Here is a 25,991-nt window from a genome sequence, read left to right on the forward strand (position 1 = left end):
ATCTGGAGCTGAACACTCTTAAAACTGTAGAGATGACACTGGACTTCAGGAGACATCCCCCAACTCTGCCCCCCCTCATCATGTCAGACAGCCCTGTGTCGACTGTGAAGATCTTCAAGTTCCTGGGTACCACCATCTCCCAGGACCTGAAGTGGGAGACCAACATCAACTCCATCCTCAAAAAGACCCAGCAGAGGATGTACTTCCTGAGACAACTGGGGAAGTACAGTCTTCCACAGGAGCTGCTGACCCAGTTCTACACTGCAGTCATTGAGTCTGTCCTGTGCTCCTCCATCACAGTCTGGTATGGTGCAGCCACTAAACAGGACAGGAGCAGACTGCAGCGGACTGTATGGGCAGCAGAAAGGATCATCGGCGCCCCCCTGCCCTCCATCCAGGATCTGTACCTCTCAAGAACCAGGAAACGGGCAGGGAAAATCATCACAGACCCCTCACACCCTGGACACAGACTTTTTGACCTGCTGCCCTCTGGCAGACGGTACAGAAGCCTGCAGACCAGGACCACCCGACACAGGAACAGTTTCTTTCCCCTCGCCATCTCCCTTCTAAACAGTTGACCTGTCACACTGCTCCCCACTGCCAGACTGCAACTGCACCTCATGTACATTTTGTAGTATTCATTCCACCTCATTTCATTTCTGTATTTTATGTACATAAGTTTAGTTATTTATAGTTGGTTTACACAGCTTTGTGTATGTATGTGTATGCATGTGTAATGTATATATAGACGTGTGTGTGTGTGTGTGTGTGTGTTTTACATTGCTGTGCTTGATAGCCACCATCTACCGGAACCAAATTCCTTGTATTTGTCTGCACATATACTTGGCCAATAAACACGATTCTGATTCTGATTCTGAAAAACAAGAACTATCAGCAGGTTTGTCCGACAGGGATTAATCCTAGTCTTAGACTTAAAGATAAATTCAGTAAAGACCTCCATTGGGGACGGGGTATGGTTAGTACTGCATGATCCATTTCTGGGAAACTGAGTCTGTCGGTTGTGACCCAGGTCATTTACTGCATTCACACTAGGAATGCATAATTGTTGGAGGCAGCATGAGTGCCTGTCAGCTTTTTCAGGAATCTGATCAGCGAAAATAGGAGACCATATTCAACCATCAGGTCTGTAATTAGAATTTACTCACCCATAAGTAGTGGAGACTGCTTAGGTGTTTTACTGATAAATCATTGAAATCGTCTATTTATTAAACGATTTTACTCCCCAACAAGCAAAACTGCAGTACTGGCTGCATTAGCTTTAAAAGTGTTTTCTCTGGATATCTCTTTTTTGTTATGTTAAGAGTTGTGTTCATTAATAATTATCGTCAATTACTTAAAAGTGTCCTGTCATGGACGACAAAATTACATTTTTCGTGTGACACCTGAATGCAGCAAAGCGCGGTTACAAATGACACTTTTCTCATCCCCCGATGGACTAACAAAACGGACCAATCAGCCTGCCTTCTGCAGTATCATTAGCCAGTCATTTGCAGAGGAGAACTTGATTGTCCAATCAGAGACAGGGGGAGGCAGCTATACTGTTTGTTGTTTCCTTGCGCCGGACGATGGAAGATGAATGAGGCGCCTAGCTTGCTTTCGGCTCCTAAGTGCAGCAACACTGCATATTAATTTGTAGCTGAAGTAAAAAAAAATCAAAATAAATATATAATTGATCCGACTGTTATTGCGCTTAAACGTAGCTGGAAGGCTAATCGATGCAGAGGTACATTGGTCACAACAAACGGTAGCATGCACGGGAAGGAGTCGCTGGAGGTGGATGCAAGGTTCAAATTTTCAGGTGAATTATTACATACAATACTACACCAAGAAAATAGAAAACTACAAGAAAGAAAGATAGTTTTAGCTCGGAATAGCACAGGGCTTGCTAAAGAAACAAAAACATATCGTTTGATATCTCAAACGTTAGCTAAAAAGGCTAACAGTGATGCTAGTTAGCTGACACACAGTATACATACAAACAGCCAGAGTAAGCGCACTATGTATAGGATACATACGCACACACACACTGTCATGTACAATGTGTGCGTGTGTATATAACACACTGTTATATACAGTGTGTGTGTACGTATGTATACTGTGGTTTATAAAGGAAGTAGTCAACAGTAATATGTCTGTCACACCAGCGTTGGTTGGACTGAGTTATTGTCTGATGTCTATGGGTTGTTAGGAAAACGTCTGTTATAGTTACAGTTGTTCTAAAAGCAATCACCTAAAACTTGTTTGTTTTACTCATACAGGCTGAGGGAAGAGAGCTACCATGAACCCAAGCCTTAACAACTGCATGATGCCCAGCTGTACCAGCAGCAGCATCACTGAACTGCTGAGTGCCCTGTGTGACTGCAGCCTTTCTGGGGTGTCATGGAAGCGCAGAGCACTGGGAGGAGTCTCAAGAGAAAGTTTCCACAGGGCTCTTAAAAAACGCGCCTATGGTGCCCTCCTGTCTAAGCTGTTTCAAGATGGCACCAAAGGACCTGCACCAGGACTGAGTGCCACAGCTAATACACCACCGAGAAATAAAGTCTTGATGATATGTTTTGATTTACGCGTGGCTGGCTGTCGAGAGGAAGCAGAAAGGCTGGAAGAGCAGCTCGGGAGGCTGCCAGAGGGAGAATACTCTGGTTTGAAGGAAGTGGATGCAGTCCTTGACCTTCTTGTGAACCTAGCTGGGTCGGCACCTCCTCCCCCTACCTCGTTCAGCAGGGACTATATGAGAAGAGAGAGGCCTGTGCTGCGGATGCCTCAACCATGGAGCTACCAAAGTGAGGACTTGCAGAGGCTGGAGGCACGGGCATGGGGTCTGGTGTGTGGGGAGGAATGGGGGACTTTGGAGAGTCTGTATGGAACTCAGAGGCTGATGGATGCTCCACCTGGCACAGGACTGCTAGCTTTGAGAACAAAACTAGAAGCAGAAGAAAGATTTGAAAAGGAGACCAGGCTGACACTGTTTGGAGCACTGCAGCACACTCGCACCTCGGACATGGACATAAGACTAGATCTGCCTCCAATCCCCAGTAATATTGATGTAACAGGGTTGGCGATACGAGTAAGACACCATATTATATCCTTAAGTAATGCATTTAGTTTAGCTTAGGCTGTTTTATCACATTTCCACTTCAGCAGCTCAGCGTATTCATATTTGCACAGTGTTTGATTTAAATAATTTATCTTTGCATTGCTTTATGCACTCTCTCTTTGTTGTTCTCTGCAGGTGCCTCCTTGTTTAGATCAGTGTGAAGATGAGGGCTTCCAGTCAGCCTCCAACCTGACCCCAGACTCTCAGTCAGAGCCTAGCCCCATTCCAGACTTTGATATCTGGGAGGCTCTACGCACATTTGAGCCTGGAAGACGCCGCTGCTGGGAGTCTGTTGGCTGGTAAGTGATGTGTCAGTTTGATTATGCTCTAAGGATACCAAACTACTTTTCATATTTAAAAAAAGCAGCTGTAACCCACTAACAGTTGTAAATCTAGTTCCTCACTATAATATGACAGCAACTACCGATTCTTTTCATAGTTTTATTGTTCCGCCTTTTTTGAAATAATTGATGGGTCTGTAAAATGCCAGAAATAATGATAGATTGAATGATAGAAGCTTGCTTACTTTTTTGTAAGATGCCAAGCTAATGAAAATGTAAAAAAAAAAGAAAAGAAAAGAAAAAAAAAAGCATTTTTGAAAAAAATAAACCAGTCTGTGTTTGGGTTTTAAGGTCTAACATAAATAAACATCTAAATGTCAAATGACAACAAAATTTGTGACATATAAATGAACAGAAATCCACTTTAGCTGGTAGATACAGAATTCAAGAGTATCCTGAATTAAACCAAAGCCTTTAGTTTAGAAAATGACATAATGACACATACACTATTAACTACAGAGTCATCAAGGTATTGGAGAGTCCCACTTATTTAGTTTTTTTTTTTGGTTTTGTATTTTTTTTTTCCCTCTGGAAAACGGAACTGAATGCCTTGTTTGTCCCACTAGCCCACCTGGAAAAAGGGAGTCTTTCTATCTAACAGAGGGAGGCAGGGAGGCCTTTGACCAGCTCTATCGGCTTTGGGAGGGTGAAATGAGGGTGGTGAGCACGAGCACACCGTCTCCTGTCCTCCCCTTACCCCTGGACTCCCAGAAGCAACTGGTGTCTGATCTCCTTAACGTCCTAATTGGAGTGGCTTCTACTACTTTTCCTCTCAACCAGGTGCAGTTCGTTATCTTTTATTAGTCTCTAAAATGCACTTTATTTGTTTTTTTTGTTTGTTTTTTAGTAGTCTGTCAGGCAGAAGTGATAAAAGTAACTAAAAGCGCTGTGACAGCCTACAAATAGAAAAACAGATTAAAAGGAGAAGCTGGAATGTGATATAATGGGAAATTCATGCATATAAACAAGCTGTACTGACTCATAAAATGTAACAGTGTGAAGTGTATGCTTAAGTCAGCTGCCTGATTAAATGATCATGAAATAAAATAAAATATTCCTAATTCTGAACATAAAAACCCAGGGGAGCTCTGCTGGTAGTTTATTGTTTCCCATTAAATTCTTATTTTTTGTCGGAAGATTATACTTATTTTTACAACATAAAGTGCATCCTACTTATCTTGTTTACTTCTCAATTCCTTATCTTGACTCTCCGGCATATTTTTATCATTAACATCAGTGTTTCCCCTTGGCTGACTGCTGCTGGTGGGGCCCCAGGGGGTACGGGACTGACAGAGCTTTTCCCACTTCCTTCTTTGTTATAACGACAAATCTCAGTCATTCGCCCCTGTTGTTTTACGCAGATTAACATTTGCTGGAAAGCTTTTCGTGCAGTTGCAGTAATGTGGCGAGTTGTCTTCAACTCGAATAATGCAATCTTTACTTTGCTTCACTGCCCTGCTCTGTGCTCATGGTGAGTGGTTTTACACACAGTGAAACCGGAGCACAGGAGAGAAACAAGGATGGCTGTAAATGACAGCAGAATGCATCAGGGGCATATGGCAGTGCAAGGAAATTAAATGTATTCTCATAAAATTGGCAAACCAAATAAATAATCATCACCCTTGCCCACTTTTGGTTTTTTGAAACTATATAAAGAATATATTGTATATATGTGTATGTGTATATGGTTATCTAAGTGAGTCCTGCCTACTTCATTGGGTTGCCTTGAGGTTAAATTTTGTTTCTATAGTTACAGAGGTGTTTTCTTAACTGCAAGTGCAATCAAGGCTGTGGATTGGAAAATGTGGTTTTGCCCCCCCCCCAGATGTGTGCTGTCTTGAAGCACTGTAAATATCTCTCTATAAAAAAATCAATGTGAAAGAAAAAATAACACACAGCAGATTATGTGATGCAGTCTAAAATAATACCAGCAGAAGCCGTGCCTTCAGAAATCACCATGGACGCGACTCTCCTACAGCCTTGGCAAAATTCAATATCGAATGCACTAAAGACAGTCTTTGCTGCCGGGCTGTTTTATTGGATTTTATTAGACTGTACAGTTATTTATTGTGTTTTGTCCACCATCTGTAAATATGCGTTTTCCTTCTTAGAGTGTTCAGTTTGACGTCAGGCCCGGTGTGTGTGTGTCGGGAGCCTCTCCAGAGAGCGTGTCTCGTCTCTTGGGGGAATTGGCCCAGTACGGCACCTATTATTTGAGGCTCAGCCGCTTTTCTCTGCAGAGTGCTGACAAGAAGGGCTTAGTCTTCCAGGTATGTTTGCATAAGCATCGTTAATACCACTAACGCTGCAAATTATTTCCTCTAAGTTCTCTGCTTGCATTGTACTGTTGTTACTAGTGTTGTGTTCAGAAATTGGAAATAATCTTCCTGAATGGGCACTTTGAGACAGAAACACATGAGCACCTTATTTGCGTACGCAGCAAAATAAATAAATACGTCTAAAAATATTATATAATATATAAAAATAGGGAAAGAAAAAATGAAAGTGTCCCAAATGAAGCAGTCCATAGCAGGCAACAAAATCCACATGCAAAGTCCACATGCATTTTAATCTGTGAACATATATTCCATCTCTTAGGCTTTCACCGGTGGCTTGAGGAAGTATCTGCATTACTACAGGGCTTGCGTTCTTAGCACACCACCCACTCTTAGCCTGCTGACCATTGGCTTTCTCTTCCGCAAAGTGGGTCGCCAACTCAGGTGAGGTCGAATGCTTTTTACACGCTGGTTTTCTGGTGTTAACTTTGTCATTTTGAACCTCCACCTCACTTAGTCAACAGTACAGCCATATCCTTTCAGAGAGGACCTTGATGTAAATATCAGCAAATCAAAAATGTGTTGCTTTCTTTTAATCTAAGATACCTGTCAGAACTGTGCTGTGTGGATGGGCCTTTGGGTGCAGGCCAGGCCACCTTCCCCGTGGTGAGTGCTCTTTTATCTGCAAACTGCAGTATGTCTTCTATCACAGTTGTGTTTAGCCTATCAGATGAGTTGTCAGCTTAGTGCCGTGTGGCTCTCCTCAGGGTGTTAAACTGCTGTCCTACCTGTACAATGAAGCACAGAATAACTGCAGCAACGAGAACTACCCTGTTCTTCTTTCGTTGCTGAAGAGCAGCTGTGAACCTTACACACGGTCAGTTTCTATGCGCCCCATGCAGACAGGCATCCTGAAAACAGCAAAATATACCCTATATTATTTTAGTAATATAGCAAATTGGTTGATAAATCTATCTAAGAGTGACGCCACTATTTTGTTTTGTTTTCCTGTGCCTCACTTAGGTTTGTGTCTGACTGGGTGTACAGTGGCGTGTTTCGTGATGTTTATGGAGAGTTCATGATCCAGGTCAATGAGGAATACCTTAGCTACAGAGGTGAGGAGACACAGTACTTGCACACACATATACACACACGTCGTCGTATAAAAACCTTGGCTTCGGTCTGCAGGCTCTGAAAATGAAAAACCTGCCAGATACATAGTTGAGCAGAAAAAAATAGATTTTATTACAGCGTTTGTTGCCTAGTAGGATTTGTCCTTGTGTCTATAAAAGCTGTCATGAAGTTATTGCACGATAATCAGTGGGAAACTGAATCAGATACCCCAGCTGGAAGAACCAGAGATATCTTCACTCAGTAAGCCATACAAATAAGTAGTGGCCCTTTATTCTTTTTAGCTGGTACAACATTCTGGTTCTGGTTTAATTGCCATGGACACACACGGACCTGCTGAATTCATTTTTTGCTTCCAGAAAAATTAATGACTTTATTAATGACTTGATCCCTCGAGGAGACCAAAGAGGCTTTGAGGCCAAATTAGACTCGTTTGTACTCTGCAGGATCTGAGGGACTTTGTATGTCTCTGTATGTTGCTTTGCTCACACTGCTTTTCATTGTCATGTCTTATTTCTCATCTGTGGTCATCTTATCTGTAATCTGTAATGTCTTTAATTTCATTAATATCAAAACTTGAAAAGTAAAAAACGTTACAATAGCTGTTTACTATATACAAACGTTGTTGTAGCTTATCTGTCATTTGATTGTTGTTGCTATTATCAGAAGATGAACAGCTATATATTATTTTTTTATTGTTCACAGTCCTGGGTGTAGTCCTTAAAGGATCAGAAAAAAACAGTTAAAAAAAAAAGAGAAAAAGGCCAGTGTTCAAATCTTACCAAATTATTTGAGAATAATTGAATATTAGTCAAGTCAAGTGGCTTTATTGTCATTCCAACCACGTGCAGTGGTACAGTACACAGTGAAACGAGACAACGTTCCTCCAAACCATGGTGCTACATATGATATATAACAAACAATCAACACAGGACTACATAAAGTACAATGTGCAAAAATTGCAAAAAAAACCAAAACAAAGACAGTGCAACACCAGACAGAGCGCAACAATACAGACACAAGACAGTGAGGATGCAAAAGTGCAATAGATGTGCAAAAGACTGAGTTTTGTGCAAAAAGTAACTTGGTGCATGAAGGTGTGTGTGTGTGTATGAGATTGTGCAGATGAGTGCTTGGTACTGACGCGTATGAAGATATGTGTGTGTGTCAGTCCAGTCACTGAGTGATTGATTAATCAGTTGAACAGATGATTAACCACTATGTATTTTTGTAATTGGCTAATAATTTAATTAGTAGAAAAAAATGTCCGCTGTTTGATCGTATCAACTTTTGGATTTTGCTGCTTTTTGGTTCTCTGGTTTTTAAATTGTTAGCCAGGCAGAATTGTGCGTGAAAGCGTCCCATTTAGTTTATTCGTTTTTTGTACACATTTTTGTATACATTTCTTTTTATTTCCATTTTGACAGTTACTCCATATATATACTGGTACATGAATCAAGACTGTCCAAATATTGTACGTCATGCAACACCCCACTCAAGGTCAGACCACCACCTCAGCTTTGTCTGGCTAACAGGTTCATTTGCTCATCGGCTACACCTCATCAACTCCTGCAGCGAACCTCTGCACTTCACACTCTTGCTTTTTTGGAGGACACACAAATGTCATTGTTCTCCTCGAACTCCATCGGCCAAGGAAGCAATCAGCAGCTAAGCTTTCTTGGCAAGCCGCGGGCTTTCTGTAAAGAGCTCTGGAAGCTCGGTGCATTCATGTTCTCTTAACTTTTTTGCTGAGGATCACTGAGCTAAGAGCTAACAATTTCCAAGAGTTAATTCAAGCGGCCAGAGTTTTGCCATGCCCCGTAAGTCATACTAATAAGGAAAAGTTTCAGCCCCAGTATGGGCTGGGTATTATTCCACCACCATTGCTTTTAAGATGTTTCAGTGCCGAGTACGATGTGCTGTTATAAGAGGCATAATGGACCAAGAAAACTACTTACTCTAAATTGTAGGACAACATGTAATAGACATCTTTGAATTCCTGCAGACAAACACTTCTGGGTCCAAGGCTACACTCTGATCTCAAAGGATGTGGAGGATTGTGTGCCAGTCTTCTTGAGACACATTGCCAATGATGTGTATGTGTGTGGAAAGACTATCAACCTCCTCAAAATCTGCTGCCCACAGGTTTGTTTTGCACATCCACAGATCCACATTTATGTAGATGCAACAGCTGAATTCTGCATAAAATTACCGCCACATATAACGTAGATAGCCTTAATTTACCCAGTACAGTATTTCTGAGTCTTGTAAATACAGAAAAAATGTTAAGAAATAGTTAAAAGTACCTAGCCATTTTTTCCTCTGTTATTGCTGTTGATATCAATTGAATTGACTGTATTTGCTTGTATTTGAATGCCACAGTTGTTTCTCCTGTCACAGTACAAATTCTATTCACTTGAAACTCCATACTGGCCACAAATAGTGGAAAAAATAATCATTACTGCAACAGATGGGAACGTGGTGTCTTTGAAACTTTATTAATATGCTGTTATCAGAATTGTGATACATTTCCTGTTATTGTCAGGCTGATTTTTCATCTTACATGGTCAAGTTTGACTCCTGCTTTGGAAATAATAATTTTGCTATTGCTGTCCTATGTATCATGAAATATTACTTTTTAAATCACTCAGTTGGTTGTCAGAAATATTCTCCAACGGTTTTCACTAGTCATATGTTCAGTGGAGAGTGTTCTTTGGTGGACAAACTATGCACCGTCAACATGGTTGAAGGGTGTTTCTTCTTTCTCTTCCTTACATTTATCATCCATCATAAAAACACATCCTGATAAATTGAAAAATAGCCAATATCAGCTGATAATATTAGCCTGCCAGTAAATTGGTCCGCCTCTTGTCAACCAGGAGTTGAAACTTCAAATTCATTCAATTTAGTATCACAACAACAGAATGTTGAAATTTTTCACATTTGACAAAAAGAACTTAAACTGTAAGTAAATGAATCACTTATTTAGCAAACCAGGGGAAAAATCAGTAAAGTGGTGAAGTGTTCATGAAAATGTATTTTGCATAACTTCCCTACCTGCTGATTCCCCAGCATGATGTTTTTTACAATCTGACCTCCATGACCTAAGCTGCAGGACCTTTGTTTCTAATTGGCATTCTGTAACTTTTCCTCCCTCTGTTCTTTTCCCCTGATGCTTGAGTCTTTCTTGCCTGCAGGGTAGTTATCAATACCTAGGAAGAATTTATGGATTAAAAACACAAGAGTGAAGTGATGGGCATTAATGTGCTTGCTAGCTGATATGGCACATGAATACATGTCTTTAATTAAAGAAATACTTTGTTACCGTTATCTTCTGAATGAAATGCGTAATGCAATGTACAGCATAAAACCGATATATATGCAAAACAAGCACACAAAGAAATTCAGGAAACCAATAGGAAACCATACATATTTCAACAAAAGTACAAAAACTGATTCATGGTAAAACATAATTACATGAAACAATCAAAGACACAAAAGAGGCACGGTGTGATTTAGATAAAAAAAAAAAACAACTAAACTCTCCATATTTTGTGAAGTGTCTTATGTCGTAGGCAATGTAATTATTCATTTCTGCAGTCTGGGGCCAGGGGATCTTTTGATATCCATTTTAGTTTTTCAATTTTGGCAGTAATTAATACAGTTTCTGAAGGTTTGACTCTGATTTAATCCCATGCAGTCATAAGATCATAAACGGGAACAAGGCCAGTTACAGTGTCTGCATTATGCTTTCTTCTTTAAACACAGTATAACAGATTTGTATGATGGAATAATGAACACTTTGATTTTTTTTTTTTTTTAATTAAAAGCAGCAGCACCACCATAACCAGGTCATTGCATAGCTTCTATTTTAAATTCATTCCCATACCGGTCTTCAACATCATCCTAAATTCATTGCTAGTTTGTTTTGTGCTGGTAGCTGTAAAAATGAGTTACATTTTCAGACAGCTGGTAACACATATTTTCATATGAAAGAAACTCTGGGGTTATAAAATATGTCAAAATCCACCAAATGAGTCATCCGAATTGATCCGTGAAATTTTTTTTCCCTCTTTTTATGATACTAAGATTCTGTCAACTGTGTGTCCACAGCACTACATCTGCTGGTCGGAGCTGCCAGTACCCCGCATCGCTGTCACCTTCTCTCTCCAGGAGGTGGAGGAGATTGAGAGAGACTGTGCAGTGTATCGCGGACGCATGGAGAGAATTGCAAAGCACAGTGCTATCAGCAGGGAGGAACAAGTAATGACACACATGGATATTCTTGTGCATCTTAGATGTCTGTGATTTATTTTTTTCTTCTTTTTTTTCTGAGTCTGAGATTTTCTCATTGCTCAAAATCATCAGTTACATTTATGAGAGCTTTTCAGCTATAGCCTAGAGTCGAGGCAGTGAAAAAAAGAAATTTAACAAGACAAATCATTACCATAGACTATATGTAAAAGATGGACATAGCCATCAAGATGCCATCCATTGGTTTGTGGACTAGCATTTAAAGCCTAAGTTTGGCATTTTGGCAGTTGTCACGTTAGGTGTTTGAAACGAGATATAACAACAGAGGGTTGTATCTGACTAAAAACTGAGGATACTGCAGACTTGCACAATAGTTACACTGGACTACATGGGGCTGTCTATTCCCAAATGAACAGTATATGTAGGTTTAAGGTTCTTTCGCATTAATCTGTGAACCCAGTTTAGTTTTGTATTTTCGTTTCATTAATTCATTTCAGTCTTTATTTAACTTTTGTTTCAATTCAGTTTGGTTTCCATTTCTGGACGACAACAACAACAACAACAAAGAACCTTTATTCGTCACATACACAATCATACAGAGTACAACATGTAGTGAAATGTTCCAAGCAGACAGGCTGCAGACGTGGCCGTGCCATCTCAGGGCTTGGTTTTAGCATGGGGGGTCTAGCCAGGACCCTTACTGGATACCACCGCCAGGCGGGAGTTGAACTTGCAACTCCTGCTCCAAAGGTGTGCAGTCTTACACTACCAGCTGGGGTGAATTTAATAGATATATCAATAAAAACGCAACACTTTGGGAAGGAAGTTGATTTACAATTTTGCTAACATCTCAGTCTTAATACATCCTCCTTAGGCAGATTACACTAATAAATTAAAATGTTTTTTTTTTAAATTTAGTTTTAGTAAACTTTTAGAATAAATGCAGAATTAAAGAAAATCAGTTGAAAACTGTGATTACTGTCAAATAGCATTTGATGGTTTCAGGATTGCAGTTAAGCAAATACAGTCCAAAGTTTTTGCTGACTGTTAGCCTGCATGCCAAGAAAGCCAGGATTGGTTAGTAGTAATCAGACTAAAAAACAGAAACCAGAATGCTTCCACTGCTTAAAATCTTGTTCTCTGATTCAGCAATTCATATCCAGATAATGATATTTTTACAGAAATTCCTTCTATGCTTTTTAGATCCAGAGGGTGTGTCCATCTTTTATATACAGTGTTTGATTATAGGTCTTGTCCTGTAAGTCAAAGAGAAAGGATAACTTTTTTTTTCGCTTTCTTCTTCTTTTTTTTACAGTACACAATCCATCAAAGTGGCACTGCTCTTCAAGTACAGAGAATTTCAGCAGCAAGTCATTAAAATGATGTGGATGAAGTCTCGAGCTTGTACTTGATTTAGTGTAACAACCTGGCTTGTATGGCGGATCTTGTGTGAGCCTCTGGCTGAGGAGGGGGAGGAGAGGTGAGAGACAGGGCAGGGACATAGATCTTTGTTAATGATGATATTTTTTTTCTGTCTATTGTTAGGCCCTGAGGGCAGAGCAGGCACGCCAGGAGCTGATCAATCAGGTCAGAGAGTCAGCAGCCAAAACCCTGGAGAGCATCCGCGGTCAGTGTAACATTTATACACACACACAGACACACAGACACACACACACACTGTAAGTAGAATTTTATATACTGCATGACGTACATGCATAACCCATATCCCCCTGGGTATACCTTTAACAAATGGCTCAAATCTAAGTATAAGCCTGATTCGCTTGTTGATTGCTAAATGCGAGAGCTTCCTTCAGCTCCATTCCCACCCCTCGGGAGAGCAGAGGAGATGCATGGGGCAATTGCAGTGAGGAAGGCTTTGAATACTTTCCAGTATCATGGGTTGTGAAATCTAATCATCACTTGCACAGTTTAGCTCTAACTCTTCACATCATTTATTACTTCAGAGGATGTGTGGCACTGTTGGGGGGCAGTGGTGGCTGGGTGGGGAGGTGGGGAGTGTTCAGCCTGATGCGCTTTGCGTGTCTTGGCAGTGGCATATTTGAGTTTGTTTGGATGGGGCAGATGGTGATGTTGTCTTGTTTAAGTGTGTGCGAGAGGCAGACAAGAATGTTATGTACTTTTCTGTGTGTGTGAAGGGGTAAACAGCTCACTGTTATCTCCCCCGCCTCCTGTAGGGCGCCAGGTGTCACAACGTCTGGCTGAGGAGGCCAAGAAGAGGGAGCGTTTCGAGGAACTGAAACAGCACCTGGAGCAGGAGCAAGAGGTAGTAAGACATGAAAGAGAGAGTTAAAAAAAAAAAAGTGTGTGGGATCTAGGAGTGCCTAGATTAAACTGTGTATTGTGAGGTATTGCATGTGATCCTCAGATAGTAAGAAAAGACCATGTGATAAACAGTAATGATGTATGTGCGTGTGGTGCCAGTGGAGAAGTGCAGCCAAGAAGAAGCAGGAGGAGGACGACTTCAGCTTTGCCAGAGAGCTGAGGGACAGAGAAAAGAGACTTCAAGCTTTGGAGGAGCAGCTGGAGCAGAGAGCTAGGTCTGACTGCCTTTACAGCTGTTAAGATTTTATTTGAAAAGACTGTATTAACCTACTCCATGCAAACATGATGGGACATCAGTTCTGTGTCCCGTGTTTTAATGTGCCAAATTTCCATAACTGATTCAGCACCATGAGCAAATAATGTGAACACTAAGCTTTTATTTACCACGATGACATGGCCGAGATCAGAAGGTACCAAAGCTTAAAAATAAACACCTGTCATCTAGAGCTCTTCCTCCAAACAGGTCACGTCCTTACTTCTCCTCCCTTGGTGCAACCTTTGCATTATTCAAAATATAAATACCTTCTATCTGTCTATAGATAGATAGATAAATGGATACTTTCTTGATCCCACAAGGGAAACTGTGTTTCAGCTGCAGGATAAAGAATAAAAAAAATAGTGCAGTCTACAATAAATAAACAACACAGTTAAAGGTGCCACAGGTGCATAGTGATAGCTTTATATTGTATGATTTAATATCTGTTAAATATACAACAGTGATTAGAAAACAAATAAAATAAAATTAGTTTATGTTAAAGAAGAGTAAAAACAAAGATCCAAGATAGTAGTGCAAATTGTAATAAATAATATGTACACTGTAAATCTGAGAAACAGCTGCAGTTCTTGCTGTGCTAGGCAAAAAAACTAAATTCTTTTCATATGTGGATAGATAAGGCTTTTGTCAAGGAAAGCACAGGTTTCATGTTTTTTGCAGGTCTTACTGATTAATTGCCTGTAGTTTGTTGAGGAAATTAGTTCTAATTAAAGCCAACACGTATTATAAGCACACAGGTTACCAGTACTCTCAGTGTCCCTCTAAACCACAAGCTCCGATGGGGCGAACATTTTGGATATTTCTGGATAATTTTCTCTCAAATTTCAGTACAAATTATTTGCCAGTCAAATAAGACGCACTACTTTAATAAGACATTAATACATCACAGTCATGCATAAATATGAATAAAACCTGAGCACAAATATAAAAAAAATCACTTAATGGTCAGTTCGGGAATGGCAGGGCCATTTATACAAGCATTTACTGCAGACTTCAGTAAGCGACTGAGGATAAGACCTTCAGCTACTTAAACATTGTTTTTCCATTTTTTTAATTCTAGGAAGGAGCTGATCGCTCAGTATAGCCGTCTATCGGAGGAAGCAGCTTGCAGAGAGAGACGAGCCATGTGGAGAGTGCAGCGAATGAGACTTGATGAAGCTCGTGCTCACTTTTTCAGGGATGACAGGCAGAAAACTCAGGTTTGTTACTAATGAATAGAAAACAAAGACATATATAACCAAAACTTTGTAACTGAACCTTTTGTGATTTGTTTCCAGGCCATACTGGAAAAATATCCCTTGGGTCAGGAGAGACCTCCTTTGGAAGTAATGTCACCTGTTCCCTCAGCACAACAGATTCCTCCACAACAAACAACAAGCTAGTTTTTGAACATCCAATCTTTTTTCACTTCATGGTCACTTGATGTGTGTTCCAGAAACATAATATTGAATTGTTAACATATCTTGACAGGAATTTCCCACCCAGGAGCTGTCAGTGCAGCAGACAACAAAGGCTCAAGAATCTGAAGCTGTATCACCACCACACGATCTGTCTTCGCCAAAGATTGCACAGGTTACAGTGGACCCTGCTCTCATCTCTGAGGAAATTGACATCAGTGACTTTCTTCCCAAGTCTCCGAAGTCTGAGAGTCAGCAGGTAGATATGGCCCTACAGGAGATTGGCTCTGACCTACCCAAAGCCTGTCCTACAGCTCAACTAGTAGACTATGACTTTAGTGCCCCCTTTAGTCCACTTGAGGGTATCACTGGCCAAGCCTCAGTCCAGCCCAGGCCCCGCTGGGGACCTGTAGTCCTGCCTGACATGATCCAAAACCACCCCTTTCACATCTCTGAAGAGAAAATTCCTCAAGTCCAGGAAACTGTAACCAAAGCTAGCCCGCTAGCCGGAGCCTCTCAGTCCAGCTCTCTAGGCCAGCACACCCCAGAGGAGTCTGAAAAGAGCAGTGTGTGCACACAACCGTCACAAGCCTCAGCACAGCAGGTGGATGGGAGTGGCTCAAATACAGGCAACGAACACAAGGAATCTACACCTATACCCCAACAGGGTGCAGAAATAGGGATTCTCGAAAGTAAACCAGAAGACAGACAATCCAAAGATGACATGGTTAACAAGGCTCTTTCCACTACAACAGTGCAAGGTGACCAAGGTGATCACAAAGTCCTGACAAGTCTTTCTAATGGTGGTGGGGTGGAGCCACAGGAGACAGGCACTAAAGAGCAAAGCTCAGACGCACACAATAAAGATGGAAAAAATATTCCTTTGCCAGACTTTCACAGGCCTCTCTCCAGTCCTCATTCAGATGTCAGTCAAACTTCACCCATGATCCATGGACATTCCTCTGATGCTCACATAAAGATCGGACAGTATGTGTCAGAAGTAACTGCTGCACTTCCATCGCAGAACATCCACGGCCATGCATCAGATTCACACATCAAAATTGGAGGTCATGTTTCAGAAGTCGATGCTCCTATACCTTCTCCTAGCATCCATGGTCACGCTTCCGATGCTCACGTCAAAATTGGGGAAAACGTTTCAGAGTTTGTCGCTCCTCTTCCTACTCCAAATGTCCACGGCCACGTCTCAGATGCCCACATAAAAATTGGGGAACTCATTCCAGATGTAGTTGCCCCTCTACCTTCGCCCAGTGTTCACGGGCACAGTTCAGATGCTCATATTAAAGTTGGAGAAAATGTATCAGAGATTGTTGTACCACTCCCTACTCCCAGCATCCACGGTCATTCGTCTGACGCAAATATAAAAGTTGGTGAGTTTGTGTCCAACATTCCCGAAGCAAAACCTCGTTGCAGTAAGCACGGGCACGCTTCAGACAGCACCCTTCAGCCAGGTTGTCTGGTATCTGGAGCAGAACCATCCTTGTCGCCTTTGCCTGGAAGCTCTTACGGACACTCATCAGACTCAGCGTTAGGTGTTGGGTGTGTAGTTTCAGGAGATGAGCCCAAGCGGTCTCCTCTGCCCGGCAGTGCCCACGGCCATTCTTCAGACTCAAATTTAGGTGTTGGATGTGTTGTTTCTCAAAGTGAACCGCTTCCATCACCGCTGCCAGGCAGCAGCTATGGACACTCGTCTGATTCGACACTGGGGATAGGCTGTGTGGTGTTGGGGACTGAGCCACAACCTGCCCCATTGCCAGGCAGTACTTATGGACACTCATCAGATTCTTCACTTGGTGTTGGATGTGTGGTGAAGGACAGAGAAACTGGAAATCAGCAGAAAGTAAAGGGCAACGAATACAACAAAGGTACGAAACAAAGCCTTTATTATACACATACACATTCTGTTGTGACATTCACATAATTAGCCACATGTTACACTCAGTATTTTTTAAGATGTTACGAACTCTGAGGATATAAAATTGAATCCAAGCTCTTTAGTGTTCATTTGCAAAATTATTATTCCTTGTATCCACATTGTTGTCTCAGGGCTTGTAATGGGGTATTAAATAGTATATCTGAAGTGTGTTACCCCTGTTAACCCTGTCTTCACATTAGCATTTTTGTGTGAAGCTTAGCGTAATCACTGTTTTATTGTAACAGCAAAATTTGTGTCACCTGACTCTTTGCATTAAAGTGTGAAAAGCTGGAAGTGTAAAGTGTTTTTTTATGTAGTGTAAATTGAGATGTCTCTGCAAATTATGTTCTTTCTTTGTTAAAAGTAATTACTCTACATTTCTCCTTAGGTTTTGTGTCAGGATGCCCCAGTGAGCAGCTGGCTGAGGGCATGGGGTCCTGGACAACCTGCTTAGGGTTGTCCCCTGGAGAAAAGTCCGAGCAGGAATACCTCTTGGCTTTGGCTGCCCATTACCAGGTGGAACAGTATGAGGACTGCTACAACCTAATGGGTTAGTTGAAAATATCGAGGGCTCGAAATGAACGGCTCCTTTGGGACTTGTTTATTGAGGGCAAAGTGAAGTGCGACTTGTATAGGGGTGGGGGGAACAGTATTTCTGGCCAAAGCTCGTGGCATCTCCTTTGTGTGTTGTGGATAAGAGGTAACATAACCTAGGTGCATACAGTGTAATTGATCAGTTTGTACTTGGCATTCAAAATCCAGCACAGCAGCAAAACGGAAACAGTTTGTTCCTATTTAAATGGCTCATTGATGTTTTTGTGCCCAAGAGAATTTTTTCAATTTATGGCTTGTAGGATTTTGTTTTAGAAAACCCTTTCAGTTTAAATGCATTTTCAGTGCATTCAAATAATAAGCTTATCTGTATGCCTATCTGTGTATCTATGTAATCTGTCTGTCTATACTTAGTGAGTAGCTGAAAAAGGTTCATTCCAAAATTTTACATGAACGGCACTCGGAGAAGTGCTGTAAATATCAACAACTTATAATAATAATGTACTTTTGTCTTTTCATTTCATAAGAGAGTTTTTTTACTCTCCGTTTTTGAATACTATTTATATTAATTTGTGCCATTAATGAACCACAAATAATTCCTTTAACTGCTATGTTTTTCTTTTTGCTGAAAATGAGATGAAACTCAGCACATGGAGCACTTTAAGGCTAATCTGTTCTTGTAGAAATTAAAATAGCTGCAGCCTACGCCAAGTAGGCCTTGGGCACATCTTTTTAAAACATCAGTTCAAATTGCAAAGAAGTAAAAATGTGTAACAGCTTAGGCTTGTGGGACATACTTGATGTAAATTAAAACAATTATTTTTACATGTTCAGGACTGTTGCAAATCCAGAGGCTGTTGAATATTTGCTCCATCAGCAAGCAAAGGTTTGCATAAAAAGCAGTAATATTTCATAAAGGTCTGCTTTATGCTCGGGTGGGATGCCTCGTGGCTCGGTGGAGTAATATCCTGTCTTGTTCACTCTGTGTTCAACATTCAGTCATGCTGCTATTATTCATCCCTGTTTCTAGAGTTGCTGTGAAATCAGTCCTGGAAATCTACTCAGACAAATACGTCTTCCACACCACTGAGCAAAGTCAGGAGCAATAATTTAGGAAGTTTTATGAAAGATATGAAGCTACGAAAAAAACCAAAATGACAGGATCAACTTGCAGTAAATGCGATAGCTATTCAAGAAAATCAAAATGATGGTAATTGTATATATTCGGAATAATTTTTAATTAGACCTAATTTATTTTTCCTTTATTTTGATCCTATATATACTGTTAAAATGGTTGCTCCCTACTAAACATGACCAAAGTTTCAAATAATAAGGTCAGCATATGTGCAAATTATCCTAGTAAGCTAAACTTCAGACAACTTTCAACACTCGGTTACTGACACATTTTTCTCCTTCTGGACCTTTGTGTTGTCACAGAGGGATGCAGCTGTTGGCTGTGACTGCAGAAGCCCCACCCACCTGCTTTTCCAACTTTGTAATGGCCAATCAGGCCGAAGAAAATAGGCTCTTTGAAAGGGCAGCCTTAAGGTTTCTGTCAGAAGATGACAGAGAAGATACAGTATAAGATACCAACTCCAATATTATTAATATGGAGCTGGAAATGAACATTAGAGAGCACCTTGAACTCTTTACCCCTATAAAGAAGATTTGATGTCCTCCCCAGGATCCTTAATGATGAGTTTTGACACCTCGGTATATATCAATAAAAATGTGGTTTGACGACCACTAGAATAGTTTCCCGATTTTTCCGAGGGTAGCTGCAAAGACAGAGACCATCTTCACTAACTTCTGACGCAAACCCACTCATTTTGGTCCATAAGCAGGCCTGAAATATGAGAGAAACAGCTCAGTTCAGAAAACAGATTTAAAGGTTACTGCTAGGGGGCTTTCAACAGGTAAAGAGTTAAGATAGTAGCTCAGTGGCTGTAACAAACAAGTATATTCAAAATTCATTTATAGGCTTTGGTTCTCAATAAGTTGATTAATCATTTGGTTCATAACAGCTTAAATGTTTGAAAAATACATTTTGCTTGAGTCCATTTTCACCTACTTAAATGTCTTGGGGTTTTTTTACACTTTGAAGCACGACACTGTTGTTTGCAGTCGTCAGAGTGATATTTCCTCAGCGACATGCCTGTCATCTCTCTCTCACAGCTTCGTCCCCTACATGTCAGCTGCTGAAGCAGGTAACGCGGGGCCCCTGGGGCCTTCCTGTGGACCCCACACTCCACAGAGCCACAGACACCACAGCTGTCCAACTCAGTGAGATGGTTTCCCTGCCAGTCCTTATAAAACACTCTGTCACTGCACCGCTCATCACACAGTGAGTGTCTGAAAAAAAGAGTTTGTGTTAGGAAATGGTAATAACATCCTTAGCAAGTGAGTACCGAGTGTCTGTGTTTAAAGCCAAATACAATGTTTAGAGAAATGCAAGTGTGAGTTTTCATAGATTCTATTCAGGCCACTTAAGCTGTAGTCGAGTATATATTCGGAGCTGCAGGAATAATTTAAATTCTTATTACCTTTCATCCATTTTAAGATTCCATCAGAACTCTAGACAAGCTTGTCAGTCTTCACCTGCAGTGTTCCTGCACCCCATGCAGTCAAGCCTTTGTGTGTAAAAGAAATGGCTTTCTCATCCCTCACTGCACACAGAAAGGGTGCCGAATATTTAGTGTTGGAATTCATAGCTCGTAATTTTTATTAACACATTTTTATTCCATGCATAGACAATGCAGTGGAGTTTGACAGAAATCTATTTTCGACTCTTCCTTGCTAACTTCTCAGTGAAAGAAAACCTTCTCAAAATCACAAAGTTGTATAAATGTGAATTGCTGAGAGACGATTTAAAGTAATGCCACATAGAAAGCTATCCACGGGGTGAAAAATAAAAGGCTGGTATATTCCCCGAGCTTCGGTAGGGTTGATGCCTGTCCTATCTACAACCTGTATGAAATTTGCAAGTCAGCACCTTCTTTACTTCACAAACTTTTCTCTCCTTAACTTGGCCATTCTTTCCCTCACCTTCCATTCCCAGTGTATCTTTAGTGAACAAGGCTGTGGTGGACTACTTTTTTGTGGAGCTCGGTGTGGAAAGACACTTTGAGGCGCTGCGCCACTTCCTGCTGATGGAGGACGGCGAATTTGCGCAGTCCCTCAGCGATCTGCTGTTTGAGAAGGTGACGCTCTTTTGTGCTTCATATGTTTTTGTTGTCTTTATTTGAAATGGGCTGGTTGTCTCTTTCTCCCTGGTGTTGAATTCTAGCAGCGGACAGGAAAGAGAATCTCAGAGCAAGGTCAAATGCCCGGTCTCCATTTGGGAATTTTTATTTTTATTTTAAATCTAAAGCCTTTTGTTTTATTTATGCTGCATGTATTAAATGTTGTCTGCTTGTAAAAAGCAGGCACGGGTAACCTTGAAAATTCTCTGGTCATTTATAACTCTAAACAGCCACGGTTTTAGAATGTATACGCCACAGTTAGATAGCAGCCGTTTCTTGCATCATTACCCAGAGGGTCAGTTTCTAAGGGTTCGTATGTCCTCCTGCAAATGTGATTTAGTACCCTAGAGCCTGCGTGTGCACTGTGGTTCTGTCACATATAATCTCACAACATCGCTCATGTAAATTGCACGGGAATAACCCAACTTCCAAAAGCTGCATCAGATCAATATTTTGATATTAGTAATAGACTCGGTGACTACGTGTATATACGGGGGTTGGAGGGAGCTTTTTCTGTTTTAAAAATGTCTAAAATACCACTGTTTGCTAACTGCACGCTAACATAGCAAGTGGATAGTACATTTATTGGAGTATTTCGCAGTTAAAGAGACAGATTTCTTTTTAGGAGTCGGTGTTTGTTTGTGTTTTGTTTTTTTGTTTTTCAGGGATCGTAACACAAAAACATAATACCTCATACTAGATTTACCCACTTGTTAATTTTCATCTGCAGTTTCTGGACAGGTGGACACAATAACAAATAAACTATAAATGCTAAATAAAAGCACAACAAAATAATATTATATTCATGAAATCTTAAAAACTGTCCAGCACCACGCCACCAACAAAACACATACACATTATAAAATCTTCATGTGCACTTTACATTTAAAGCCAGACTATCCTATCAGTATTTAAGTGGCTGAAAAAGGGTTTAAAAAGATGAGTGCTCGGTGATTCGTGTGGACAGTTTTCTGGTTTCTGAGAATCCATTTTTTTGGATGACGAGAAGAGATATTAAAAACCTACATTTTTCAAATTGGTCGGGAGCTTGTTATGATCTTTAATGGACTTAAATGAAAAAGACGATTCTGCACAAAAGTGGAGCATCTATTAGGATTCACCTTGAACACTAATGCTGAGGCTCTGCTCATCTGCTGTGAGCAAAGTTGTACAAACCTTTATAAAGGTGGCCGTGCAGTACTGCAAACCATTTTCAAACATCCGAATACAAAATTAGGTTTGCAAAAAATGGAATATTTCATAAATCTCAAGAATATCACTGTTGTGCTTTTCTGTTTAGAGCTTTTAGGGCTCGTTCATAAAGAGAAGCAGGTTTAACTTTTAACCTTGTAAGCAATTTATATCAAATTCCATCCCTGTTTGCTTGTTTTGAAGCACACGAAGCCTCAGTGTGATATTTCTAGACTCTTTACTTCAACCTCTTCCTGCCAGGAATTAACAAGCACAGCCTTTGCTAACACCTTCTTGCCTTTCTGGTGAAATGATCAGGTACACCTGTCTCTTGATGCTCATGAGACAGAAGGTTTTGTTTATCCAGCTTAAATGCAGATTTCACTGATTATCACTCCTTTTTACCCAAAATGAGTCAATCAGCTCTTTCTAAAAATGAACATGCGTCCCAACAACACATTACTTTTTTTTTCTTCTTTCCCCCATCTCCCTTCCAGCTGGCCAGTGGCCAAACCCCAGGCGAGCTCCTAACTCCCTTAGTCCTGAATTCCATCCTCAGCAAGGCCCTGCAGTACAGCTTACACGGGGACACGCCTTTGGCTGGAAACTTCACCTTCGCACTTCGCTTCCTCCCCGAGACCTTCCACCCACATGCCCCGGACTCTCTTAACTGCTTGGAGCTGCGCTACAAGGTGAGGCTGAGTGTTTTAATGGGGTGAATGAGCAGAGCGGGTACCCTTGCATGGGTGTGCTTGTCTCAGCCTGAGTGGCAGCTTGACTGTGACAGGCTGTCATGTTTTGACAAACTGCTTTGGGTGTGGAAAATGAGCTTATCACGCACTTAAATGGTTCAAGCTCATAGAGCGATTGGAGTCGCATCTTTTGGGTGACATGCACAATGACTAATGCTGGACATATTGTCCTGAGTGTTCGTTCCCTCCTTTGGCTCTCAGACTCTTCCTGTTTTTGGCGGATCTCCGTCTTAACTGTCCTGACCCACTTCCCCTCCTCGTCCTTATCGCTTGCTTTTCGTATTTTGCTTCTCGCTTTGTTTCCCCACATTTCTCCACCCAATTTCTCTTCTACCTCTAACTCCTCTCTCACACCACTCTGTCTTAACTTCACAATCCTCTCACCTCCTCTGTCAACGTCTCTGCACTCACACCTTTTTCCTCTCCTCCCCCACATCATCCATCACTCTCTCTTTACCTGTTTTTCTCAGCTCCTTTTTCCTTCACTTTCCTTCACACTCAAAGCTCCACACGCCGTTCTTCCTTACAGTGGTTAGATCTTTTTTCTTCCTTTTTTTTCCTCACAACATCTCCCAGGTCGACTGGCCGTTGAATATCATCATCACAGACAGCTGCATGAACAAATACAACCGCCTGTTTTCGTTCCTGCTGCAGCTCAAACACATGGTGTGGAGCCTTCGCGATGTCTGGTTTCACCTCAAGAGAACAGGTGAGAGGACGGAGCTGCTGATTCAGAACCCATCTTGAACTCCAGATTACCTCTGAGAAGCAAGAGTTAAGAATCTCCCCTGTTGTGCTGCAGTGGTTTATAAAATATACATGGAAGGGAATGTTGAGATTAATTTATCTTTTATTTATACAAAGCAAACCTTAGACCTGTGGGATTGTCGTAAAACTGTGTGCGTCACTGGGTTAGGTAATATTGATCAGTTAAAGTCAGTGTAGACTACATAAATGGAGGATAGGATAAAAAAAAACAAACCCTAAATGAATTAATATTAATAATACAGAAATAATATTATGACTCAGGCAGATCCTTTAGTAGTCTTCATCTGTAAACTGGATGAATGTCCCACATGCAGGAAAATATAATCCACCAAAGTCTATCTGTTTCATAAATGTAGTTTCAGCTATCAGTTATTTTCTTTAATGATTTATATATATTGACTTTTTGTCAAAAAGTCAAAACAAAACAAAACAACAAAAAAAGATGACTGCTACAAGTTTCCAGAGCCCAAAGTCAGCTGTAATAGCCTTTTGTTACACCAAGAGAATACAGAGAGCCTGGAGGCTTTGATTATTACATTGATTTGATACTAGCCACAAATCCTTGCGTGTCAGAGTCTGTAACCAGCAGATGTTTATGTTCTAAGTCCTTGCAGCACTGAGCATAACTTGTTCTGATGGCCTTTGTGTCCCTCAGCGCTGGTGAAAGGCGCAGGTCGCTCGGTGCAGTTCCATCAGCTGCAGCTGTACAGACACGAGATGCAGCATTTTGTCAAGGTGATACAGGGATACATCGCTAATCAAATCCTGCAAGTGTCCTGGAGTGAGTTCACAGCCAAATTGGCCACTGCCAACGACCTAGATGCCATCCATCGTACACATGCAGACTACCTCAACAGAGCCATCTTCAGGTGAGTGCTGGAACTGCAAATGGGGAAATGCCGCTTAAGTAATTATTGCAGTTTGATTTCTCTGTCGACTATGCCTAGATTAGGTACTAGTTTTTGGGCGGATTTATTTAAGTTTTTGTTTTTTAAGAGGACAAGAAATAACTTAAAACAAGATCAAAAATTCTGAATGAAATACATTTTTCAACAACAAAAATCAGCATTTTGAGTGATCACACCTGCAGTTCAGTAGATTAACAACAGTTCTTGAGGCTCTGTACGGGTAAAGCATGTCAAAGTAGCATTTAGCTCCCATAATTTCATCTAAAATTAATTAAACCTCCACGTAACAAGTTAATTAAAATTCCAGCTGAATCTGAGGCTAACTCTTGAACTCCATGAATGATTTAATCTCATTAGGAGAGGTTGTCAGTATCACACTCGTATTTGTCGAACTTCAGCCCGTCTGAAAGTCATTCCAAAGTTTTTTGTCATGTCTCTTAAACTTTGCACTCGTCGCCTCTCTTGACTCTCCAGGGGTTTGCTGACAGAGAAAGCAGCTCCGGTCATGAACATCATCCACAGCATCTTCAGCCTGATCCTCAAGTTTCGGGCCCAGCTAATTGCACAGCCCTGGGACAACCAGCAGGGGGAGGCAGTGCACCCAAGCTTCATTGCCATGCAGCAGTCGTACAACACCTTCAAGTATTACTCTCACTTTCTTTTCAAAGGTAAGGCCATGGAATGTTGTTTTGTCTGTCTGAATGAAAGTTAAGCTTGTTTATCTTCCTTCTAAGCTCAAAGAGGTTTGTCAGGGGTCCACGTGAGGCACCAATAAGTAAATAAGTCAGTCTGTGGAGTCTTAGTATTTTTGATTTTGCTGAAAAACTGGTTTCATTGAGTGTAAAGCATTAAAAAAATGTCTCTTTTCTTCCTTTCTTCTCTCAGTGGTGACCAAGCTGGTGAACAGAGGCTATCAACCACATTTAGAAGATTTCCTGCTTCGCATCAACTTCAACAACTACTACAAAGACTCATGATCTTAAAGGAATCCTTTCTTCTAAAAAGTGGGTTTAATATGTCTGTAATTCTTTTTTTTCCCACCTTTATTTCATGACCAAAATACCTTTAAATGCTGCCTGCAGTATATTATAGGACATAGCTGTGACACTTGAAACTATTCAGGCATTTGTCCTGAATCAGTGTACAGAATTTAATGTGTGCTTGAATAATTAAAAACAGCTTCTGAATAAGTGTGTGTGTGTGAGTGTGTGTGAGTGTGTGTGAGAGACTGAGATGACACTATTGTAATACATCACTTGCTGAGGTGTGCACACAGCTGTGTATATTTTTAGAAACTATAAGTGTCAGATAAATGTACATGCTACAGCAGATGCTTTTCTAAATAAAATCTCTATTCTCTGGATGTGTGTGTGTCTGTGTTGTACTTTTTAAAGTTCTTTTGTGGGATAAAGAAAACACAACATTTAAACAAGTACGAAAAATGAGTCATGTTTATTAAAGGATGCATGTTTACACAGTTCTAGAAAATTAGGACAAATTAAGTGCAAAGCTGT

General features: G+C 40.8%; 1 protein-coding gene across 1 annotated transcript; it reads left to right on the forward strand.

The window, feature by feature from the left end:
* The first annotated feature begins 1,538 nt into the window (after positions 1–1,538).
* On the forward strand, positions 1,539–25,840 carry tubgcp6 (tubulin gamma complex component 6). Its single transcript, XM_005451009.4, has 25 exons — positions 1,539–1,819; positions 2,280–3,085; positions 3,251–3,414; positions 4,023–4,236; positions 5,568–5,726; positions 6,055–6,176; positions 6,335–6,398; positions 6,500–6,609; positions 6,756–6,847; positions 8,869–9,008; positions 10,977–11,126; positions 12,663–12,744; positions 13,313–13,401; positions 13,560–13,675; positions 14,795–14,933; positions 15,012–15,059; positions 15,205–17,014; positions 17,453–17,614; positions 19,792–19,960; positions 20,675–20,816; positions 22,547–22,741; positions 23,378–23,510; positions 24,225–24,438; positions 24,952–25,145; positions 25,363–25,840. The coding sequence occupies exons 2-25, from the start codon at positions 2,300–2,302 to the stop codon at positions 25,452–25,454; spliced, it is 5,586 nt and encodes a 1,861-aa protein (XP_005451066.1). The 5' UTR covers positions 1,539–1,819; positions 2,280–2,299; the 3' UTR covers positions 25,455–25,840.
* The last annotated feature ends 151 nt before the right edge of the window (positions 25,841–25,991 follow it).

The sequence above is a fragment of the Oreochromis niloticus genome, linkage group LG7 (genome assembly GCF_001858045.2).
Source record: "Oreochromis niloticus isolate F11D_XX linkage group LG7, O_niloticus_UMD_NMBU, whole genome shotgun sequence".
In the NCBI taxonomy this organism is placed as follows: Eukaryota; Metazoa; Chordata; class Actinopteri; order Cichliformes; family Cichlidae; genus Oreochromis; species Oreochromis niloticus.

Coding starts and splice junctions, on each gene's coding strand:
- tubgcp6 (XM_005451009.4), top strand. CDS start 2,300: ATGAACCCAAGCCTTAACAACTGCATGATGCCCAGCTGTACCAGCAGC. Junction 6,399..6,499: donor GCCAGGCCACCTTCCCCGTG/GTGAGTGCTCTT, acceptor GGCTCTCCTCAG/GGTGTTAAACTGCTGTCCTA. Junction 19,961..20,674: donor ACTGCACCGCTCATCACACA/GTGAGTGTCTGA, acceptor TTCCATTCCCAG/TGTATCTTTAGTGAACAAGG.